The 9,286-nt window shown below is 46.0% G+C and overlaps 1 protein-coding gene across 4 annotated transcripts in view; it reads right to left on the reverse strand.

The window, feature by feature from the left end:
• Positions 1–9,286, reverse strand: part of LOC108241810 (NACHT and WD repeat domain-containing protein 2) — a 54,711-nt gene that overhangs the window by 22,507 nt on the left and 22,918 nt on the right. For all 4 annotated transcript variants that reach the window (XM_017426243.3, XM_017426241.2, XM_017426242.2 and 1 more), the window contains exon 4: positions 6,333–6,449. In XM_017426243.3, coding sequence (XP_017281732.1) covers positions 6,333–6,449 — 117 coding nt within the window. The remainder of the gene's footprint in view (positions 1–6,332; positions 6,450–9,286) is intronic.

Below are 9,286 nucleotides of genomic sequence, written 5' to 3' on the forward strand. Positions count from 1 at the left end.
AAATCTGAGCTACGCTGTCTCTAACGACCCTGTCAGACCCGGAACGAAACCTGAAGGCCCTCCGTTCTGTTTGCTGACACGCATCCTTGAGGCATTTAACAAGTTCGCTTTTCTTCTTTTTTTTCTTCTCTAACAAGGGAATTTGAGTCTGTTGAAAAGAAGAGGGAAATAGAAGGCGAATAAAAAAGTCACGGTTCGTCGTCGTGCTTAATCTTCGGGTCAGTGACACTATCACCATGCCAACCCTTGCTATTGCCATGGAAACCGGCGTTATTGAACTGACAGTGTAAAGTAGAAACCCCTCCTGCCGAGGTGTGGTCTGTACGTGTTTACAACAGTCTTGTGCTCAGTAATAACCTCTGAAATCACTCCGAGCCCGCCGTCCGGAGGGGCTTGGATGTTTCCCCTAAATTGGCACACCTGATTTAAATCGACAGAGAATTAGCAGGACCCCCTCCTTGAATTGATGGCAAGATGAATCCGCAATGTTGGAGCAGGAGGGTGTCGAAAACACGGTGATCTCTGACCAACGGGGTATCCCCAAGATAAAGACTATTATCGCCCAAAGTCATGACAAGTGGGCAATATCATCACTGCTCGTGTTTGTCTGTTTGTTAGCAAAATATCTCATGATATTTTAAATAAACTCACAGAAAATAAGGATTGAATGTACCTCTAAGTGTCATGAATGTCAGTGTTTTGGGGTTTTGGTTCTTCGTTTGGTGTTTCTTGTTGTTTTGGTTTAATTGTCTTTTGGATTTCATGTCTTGTCACTATTCACCTCCCCAGTACTTTTACAGTCACGTCTGTCACGCCCATCTCCACCTGTCTGTAATCATTATCACTCACCTGTGCCCGTTTACCTCATCATCCTCAGTCTTTAAAAACCGGTCACTTTTTATCACTCCTCACTGGGTCATTCCGTTCCTCTTGTTCATGCCTTGCTTTTGCCTTGCCTTTTGGATTTTGTGTTTATTGTTCTTTGCTGCCACGTCAGCCTTTTGTTTTTGTTAGTGTTTTACTTTAATAAATTAGTTTTCCTTTCTGGGTTTGCCTCCATCTTCCCCCCTTATGACACTAAGAGTGATTAACTTTGGGAGTCAACCCAATTCGAGATAGAAGCTGCAGCTTTTCAACCTCAGCAAACGCAAAAATGGCTACAATTAGGTCCGTTTTATAAATATTAAGCTAACATTTGGCGAGGCAGTAGTTGAGAGTCATCCTCAACACATACTCTGAGCAAACACGAGATCGGTGTTTGAAACGTTGGCATGCGAGGCAAGGAAATTCGCCTTCCTTTGAAGAACGCTGGTTTCATTACATCATGGTTGATTCTTACACGTTGAAAACTCGTCAACTGGATGGTTTTTCGTTTTTGATGGGATTTTTTTGGCTCTCGAACTGCTCCGAACCGCTCATGGAGGAGGACCATAATGTAGTTGAGGTGGCAAATGCTTGACTCAACGGCATGAAAACAGAAAATAACCCCTGCAAATCAATGCGCATTCAACTACAATATCAAAGCTTTTATTTGGACCCCGCAGGACCATTCTTTGTCGCTGAGCAGCCGCGTACGTATCACGGGGAGATTAAAAAGGTTTCCGGTGGTTGCACGGATCCACCGTGGCAGCAACTAAAACACCTGCAGCGCACACGTCCGTCTCAATTCTCTGCCCCCTCTGTAGCTTTTTCTACAAGATCAATAACCAGTACAGAAGTAATTTACTTTCCCAGAGCCTTTCCTGTCTTTATCCTTTCTTCTAGTTATCGTCGTTCTTCTCTTTGATTCACAGACTGGGCTCGCTGACACCGGCTACAGTCTGCAGAAAGCCACATTTGTCTGTGCGTGACACTTGGGCGACACCTGAGTGGGTGAAGGTGACGGCGACGGCGCGAAAAGACAATGAGCGGCTGATTTGTGCTCGAATCAGGCAAAGAAGGAGGAAGAAAACGAGAGGAACGGAAAGAAAGGAAGGCACGTTGAGAAAATGAAAGGCAAAGAGGAGACTAAGAGTTGCCTGGGTTGTGGGCCACGCAGCCACACGTGCACCCCCTCGTGCACCCCCTCGTGCTCGAGAACAAGGATCCTTGTGATCTGCTTGCCGGTCTCCCTCGTCTCTACTTGTATATTTAGAGCTACCACGCTGTAAAAATAAACAGCCGCTCTCCAGAAATGGTTCAGACAACCTAAAACTGTCAAACGCAAGATCTTGATCAGAGAAAATGCCAGCGCCGCTGCCGCCGCCGCCCCAAGCTCCCTGGTTATGGAAATGGGGCTGGTTGACTGCAGGGGGTCGAGCTGCAGGCCGGCAGCAGCTGGTTCTGACATGTCGGACCGGGACGCTGCAGCTACCACGGGGACCTTCAGCATGAAATCCTGCATCCATCACAGAAGTCGAACCACTAGAATATGCCATTAAACATTTAACCAACCAGATGGAGGGGGGGGGGACGTGAATGTGTGTAACTTCCGAGCACCAATCTGGGGCTCGGTGTCAGAAGTGAATGCCTGAACGCTGGATAGATCAGGTGGATGAAAGAAATAATCAAAGAGGTATGAAATCAGTGCAGAGTGTTTAACGCCACCATTGGCTTAAACTGAACTGTCCAGTGACACACATATATATAGAGAGAGCCCATGTAACTTACATCAGAGAATCACACAACCTATGTTGATCCCTCATGTTGTACAGTAAGTTTATGTTGCTCAATTCCTGTTTAAAGTTGGAAACTTTCCCTTAAAATTGGCGTATGACCAGCAGTAGGTTGTACCAATTGTTAAGGGGACAAACCATTCCATTGTTTAAAAAAAAAACAAAAAAAACAACTAAAGACAGCAGAATGAGGTCTTCCAGGTATGTCACCATTGATTGAATGGTTTAGTTAGGTCCTCAGACGGGCTCTGCTGGGGTTTCAGCCTGGTGGACCCAGGCAGAAAGTCCATTAAAGCTGGACTTTCTAGAAGAGGAACGTTTCTGGCATGGTCTTGAGTTCTTGGCTGCCCGCCCTTCTGGCGTTCCTGGGGGCTTCCATGTGGGGCACGCCCTTTCGTCACCTGGGCAACTTACATGTCAGTAAACTGACGGACAGCGGATGACCAGGCAGATCCCTGTGTCCTGCTCTGAAGGCTCCATGAGCCACACGAGGAGGTTCGGTCTGAGAATAACATCTACGCGACAAATGGCGTGCGCTAACGCTCAACGCTAAATGCATGTAGCTGGATGCCGCTCATCGTTACAGGGAAACGAACAGACCTGATTGGATCACTGCACAGAGTTTCCATATGAGGCCATAACCTCCAAGCTTGTTAACCCCAACTTATACAAGGTTCCTACATTTTTCCCCAAAGTTATCCAATTTTCATTTTAAGCATTATCAGGAATCTCAAGCATTTGACTGAACCGTGTTTATGACAACAAAAATGTCAATCTACTGAAAATCTAATGAAGAGAAATCAATGCCAAGTTAGCTGTAGGGCTGAACGATCTATCAAAAATCTATTGTTGTCAAAAAAAACCCAAATTCAATCAATCAGTCAACGCAGTGGGCTCTCCGTTAAGCGTGACAGAGCGTGATAGGTCCACAATGGCTTTGAAGATGCAGAAAACTTTCATAGCAAGGTCCAGGTGGCTTAGCATCGAGGTCTTGACTTGGTCTCTGAGATTCTGAAGCAGGACTGGCCACACTGGCCCCGTGCCTGGGCTACATCCTGACAAGGTTGTGGAAACAACCTAGCGCGGACGTGACGCTTGTAGCATTACCGTAATGCTAGCGTGATACAGAGCGTAGATGTAACCTGACAGTTTAAGAGAGGACTCAGTCCAGTGAGGGTGCAGGAGAATTAAATAGCACGGGGGAAAAAAAAACAGATTGTCCTGGGAGTGTAGCACCGTCAGGATTAACTTCACACTGATAAAGTCTGATCCGGCCTTGATCTAAGATGTTGTTGAAGTCGTGGACAGTGCAGTGGGGTCCTCCTGTGTGAAGGCATTAAGAAATGGTTTCCCAATCAAATCATTAGACATTAGACTCTAACCCTAATGTCAGAGCTGAGGAGAATACAACTGGGAATTCAGGACTTCTATGTTTTGCTCCTTGCCTTTTGGTGATAGATTATCAGAGAAAACACAAAAATGAAAAAAGATTATTGCGTTTAAAGCTCACGGCACATCAGCTTTTAGATGAGCATTTTGCCTTCAACAGAAAAGCGGCGACGTACATCTGAGGCCCGGCATCCGAAGCGTCACGCTTTTCTGTTCCGACGTCCTACTTCTGTCAGCGAAGCGTCTGTGGGCTGTTTGTCTTCCCTTTTTTGACGAGCGTGTGATGTCTCCGGATGCTTTGTGGCTCTGGCAGAGACGTGCCCATGGAAGGGTTTCAAACCTGAGATGGCTTCGGAAATTCCTCGGCAACGGCTATCATCTCCATGGGGCGTGCGTGGAGGGCTTCGTCTCCGTTCGGAATGAACCCCCTTCGCTGGGGCCGAGTTCCGTTTTTCCCGATCGTCGCGGTCGGGCGAAGGATGTGGACGCTCATTGTGACTTCAGATACACTGGAAAGCTCGTTTTTTCTGAATGTTTCATGTGCATCTTAAAGCTCAGATTCATATTTCGAAGAAGAAGAAAAAAAAAAGAGGCTTCATTGGCCTGCCCTTCAAATCTACTGTGGCTGACCCTAAAAAGGAGCGTTAAAGCAGGAGGGAATGTCTTAAATTCGGATTTTACTCAGTAGCTACCAAACAAATCAGCGGTTCAAGATAAAAATACCTGTAAAATGTGATACTGTGGTGTTTTTTAGCCGCTTGCTTTGCTGCAGTTATGTCGATGTGACATAAAATACTTGACGCGAGCAGCATTTGGAAAACGGTGCGTGCGGGGCTTTAATCGGAGCAAACAAGTCCAGTCCGAGGAGGTGGATTATACGTGCCCCTGGGGGCCGAGCTCCCGTTGTAACCGTAATGCATTACCTGCGATCTCTCACCTCCGTTTCGATCTCTCGACTCGATCCGTTCCATCTGAATGATTCGCAATCAATTTCCCGCCGCGCCCCTCTCCTTTTCTTACACCTCCCTGCTGCCCCTCCGCTTTTCTGTTTTCCCGCCACGAAAACGATCTTAAAGAGGCACTAAATCTCAGCCGTGATTACAGATTAAAAAACGCTCTCTTTCTCTCTCGCTCTCTGCTCGTTTGCTCTTTCTCACAACACGCCCACTCAGGTAAGCCTTCCGGTCGCCTTCCCGAAGAATCCCGCGCGCTGACAGATGTCGTGTTCTCCTCGCCGCTCGAACGCTCGTCCGAATTCTCGAATGAGATCGCTGCTCCTCTAACAGCTGTGCGCGTTGGGAAATAAAAGAGAACGCTCCATTATTCAGCGTCCTTTGTCAGATGCAACAATTACACCACATTACTCTAAACGCTCGTGAAGGATCCGGTTTTGACGCCACACCAGAGCGACGTAGTGACTTAGGTAGAGGGCTGGAGACGGAAAAGTCTTCCGTTTCTTTGCTGCCAAGCAGGCAGACTTTTGAGGATTTGTTTTAAAAGGTGTCTGGGGAAGACGTTTTCTGAAAGTCTTTCCAAAGTTACCTCATTTTTAGGCACTGAGACCAGCTCCTTTGCTTGGAACATTTTGAAAGAAATGTTTGGTTTTTTGTGTTAAAACCACTTAAAACTGACCTGTGAAACATTAAAACAACAAAAAGCACCTAAACTCAAAGGATAATTTACCAAAGAACCAGTTTTAAATTGGTGTTTTAGGCCCTTTTTTGTTTTTTTTACCGTCACAATGACACAATCTGTTCCCATTTCTTTGGCTGAATCTTTGAAAATGTAGCAAAAATAACAGTTTGACAAACATAAAATAGTGTTATAGCACTAACGAGGTGATCCTGAAGTGTTGTTAGTGAAAAAAAGTTAAAAAGTCAGCGGTGCTAAAGAATAATACATCATCTAGATTCTGTGTCTTAAAGACAGATACTGCTCGTCTGCTGGGGCTTGTTTTTAGTTTTTTTTTGTCTTCCACTTATCTCGGTTCATACTTTGTTTTAAGGCTGGGCTCCGTGCCGAGACGAGCCAAGTTTTAGGCTGATAGGCGTGGACTGAAAGTGGGTTAAAAAAAAAGCAACCAATGAAGACTTTCTGGACATCTAACGCTTTGAACACAGAATCTCATCTCCTTGGAACAAAGTATAAATGAATCAGTTGTCTTTTGCAGAGTGCGTATATTATGGGAAAGAACAACGATAACGGCTTTGAGTGAAACAGAAAAGAATTTAAAAAAACAACCTGTATGACACTTCCTGTAATCGTAGCTCTGAAGCGTGGAATACTCACAACGAAGCACGGTCCAGCTGAGGTCTTCAAGCACTCCTCCAGAAGTTTCATCCGGAGTCTGTGCAGCTCCGGACTGTCCCACTCCTCTGGATCTACTCCCCAGTACAGGTCCACCACCTCGACACACACAAAAAACCCCCCGTAATGTTCCTTATCACAACGTGCGGTAACCGACGGTTTTCCAAAGCAAAAAAGGGTGGAAAGCTTTGAAACAAAACACTTTAATTGCAGTTTCAATTCAATAAGGTATTTTCTCAACTGAACCCCCCCTCCCTACACACACACACACAAACAGAGATACCAACACTTCGGTTTTGTGGGAACACAAAAAAAGAAGCGTCTTGAATGAGAATCGGCAGCTGAAACCTCCAAGATGAGCCAGAGCGCAATTTCGACTTAAACACACCGACACCTGCTCCGCGCCACTTATTCTACCCCCCCACCCCACCCTCAGACACACACCGTTCTCAGAGCGCAGCAGGGAGACTCACTCACACACACACACGCTCAACACATTCATCACAAGTTCTAGCAGCTGAGACAATTCCAACTGTAAACACACCACAGGCGGAATCTCCTGCTGGAGGAGCGAACCGTCAGGAAATGCCTGTAAATGTGTGTGTGTGTGTTTGACACCGCAGTGGTGAAGCGTCTAACAGGACAACAAGCCCCCCCGCTGCAGCTCCCTGGCTCCCCTGCAGCTTTTACCCTGCTGGCTCGGACGCGTGACTCGCAATGCTGGGAATTACTCCTGACGGGCCCCGGAGCCATCGAGGTGGAGGGGGCGGAGCCGCCTGGTGGCCTTCGATGCTCACACTTCACTCCCCAGGTGCGTGTTCTCATGTGAGTCCTTTGAGTCGAGCCAGCAGATGTGACCGGCACGTCCAGAATTTGGCCAGGAGGCGCGGTGAATGCCAGGCCACTGTAGCCGAGCGGTGCTGAAATCGAGCGCATGGGACAAAACATCGACGAGCAGGGTGACGCTAGCAGGAGACGGGTGTCTGCCACGATTGGACATCAGTCTCTGGAGCAACCGAGCTCTCAAAGCGTCTCTTAGAGAACACTTTCAAGCCGGGCCCGAGATGCCGTCCTCCTGTCTTGGCGTGATTTATGGAAGCAAAGAGGTGGCATGAAGGCTCAAAGTCAACCTGCAGCTGTTACGCCTTTGACTTGGTAAGAGGTAGTCACAGAGCTGAAACGGTTGGTGTGTGAAAGGGTAGCTAGTGGTGTGATGTATCAAAAACCTGTTTTGCTCGTTTTTTACTGTTAAAGAAGTTACAATCCGAATCATATTTCCTGTTCATCGGAATGTCGTAAAATTATGGTAATTTCAGCAAAAAGCTTATATTCATGTGTAATCTTTAAATATTGTTTTTTTGTGTATGTAGATTTTTTTAATAACATAAAAACAACCTTACCAGTGTAACTTCAGAGCCATTTAAGTAGAATGCATTAAACCAAATGAAATGTAGTTCAGTGTTACCTTCATTGTTTTCTGTAACGTCTTGTTCGTGTACATGATTACTGAAAATGTTATGAACATAAAATATCATTAAATTTTCAGGAAATGTCAGACGTGCTACAAGGATCAACTGATTAGATTCCAGTGGTGATCGGGATCCAAGCGGACAGTGACCCTGTGGCCTGAGTGGAGGTTTGCGTTCTCGGAGTGGCATAATTATAATTTTAATGATCCTATAATTTAATTTCTAATCAAGCTGGTCTTAAAATGTCAGTTATTAAAAAAACAAACACATTTTGTTTTTTCAATTGATTTAGGAGTTTGTGAATAATGAACTTAACATGAATTCCAAGCCAGCGGCACTGAAAAAGAAACCATTGTAAGAGCCAAAATGAATGTTTTATTTTGTTTATTTATTTACGGTGGCACAGGTGTTCAGGTTTTTCTACACCCCAGGTGATCGGTTAGGGGCGTGGTCGCATGTTATTTATTGGATACGGGCGGACCCAGGAAGTAGTTGGGTGTTGACCGTCAGTTTTAAGCCATAATCGTCAGTCTAGAACATTAATTTGAACGTCATTTTTTTAGTCCTGATCATATTTGTATTTGTTTTCATTAAGCCACAGTTTATTGTCGTGACGTTTGAAAATAAAACACAGGTGATGCTCAGCGTGGCGTATTGGAGACGCATCACAGTATTAAAAACCTACTCATCCAGCAGCAGATGGACCAAAGTCGCTACAACCATTTAGGACCAAAAAAAATGATGAAATTTGAAGATCCTAATGAGATGAGAAAAGGATAATTAATGGCAGCAGCGATCTGAATCCTCCCGCCATTAACCCTACTGTGGCCTCCGGGTCAAATGGACCCAAAGCTACCAGGGCTTCTCTTCCTCTCTTCACTTACGAGGGCCTCGGGAGGGTTCAAAATACTCTTGCCCAGATAATATCTTTGTCAGAAAACGATTCACATTAGAGAGAGAATTTACGGCTCCGTATATCCATCGTCTGCTTTCCACTCGGACTCGCTCTCGGAGGCGACTCGTTTCCTGAACAACTTGGAACCAGAGGATCTTTTGGTTCTTTTTGCTTTGAGAAGATATAAAAAAGTTGGTGAGTAAACTTTTCCATGAAGGACAGACGATGTGTTCGGGGGAACCGGCGGCAGAGGGGTAAATAATAAAAAGTGTGGGATCGAGAAAGACGGACTCATCGGCCGATTAAATGAAGCCGCATGTCAAATCCTCCCCCGCCAGAAGACTGTAACTTTATTAAAACGAGAAAAGACAAACTCCATCCCACGCGGTGGTGTGCACACTTGATAAACATCCTTCACGTCGGCTTGTTGTGAAATCCTCGTAGCTCGGCACATCAGTCACGCTGTATCAGTGTCACTAATCCACTTCCGACGCGCACGGTTGTGACGGGGTGGGCTGTGACGGGCCTGCGTGTTGACAAGGGCTGGGTGGGGTGGGGTGGGGGGCGGGGGG

The sequence above is a fragment of the Kryptolebias marmoratus genome, linkage group LG7, assembly GCF_001649575.2.
Source record: "Kryptolebias marmoratus isolate JLee-2015 linkage group LG7, ASM164957v2, whole genome shotgun sequence".
NCBI lineage: Eukaryota > Metazoa > Chordata > Actinopteri > Cyprinodontiformes > Rivulidae > Kryptolebias > Kryptolebias marmoratus.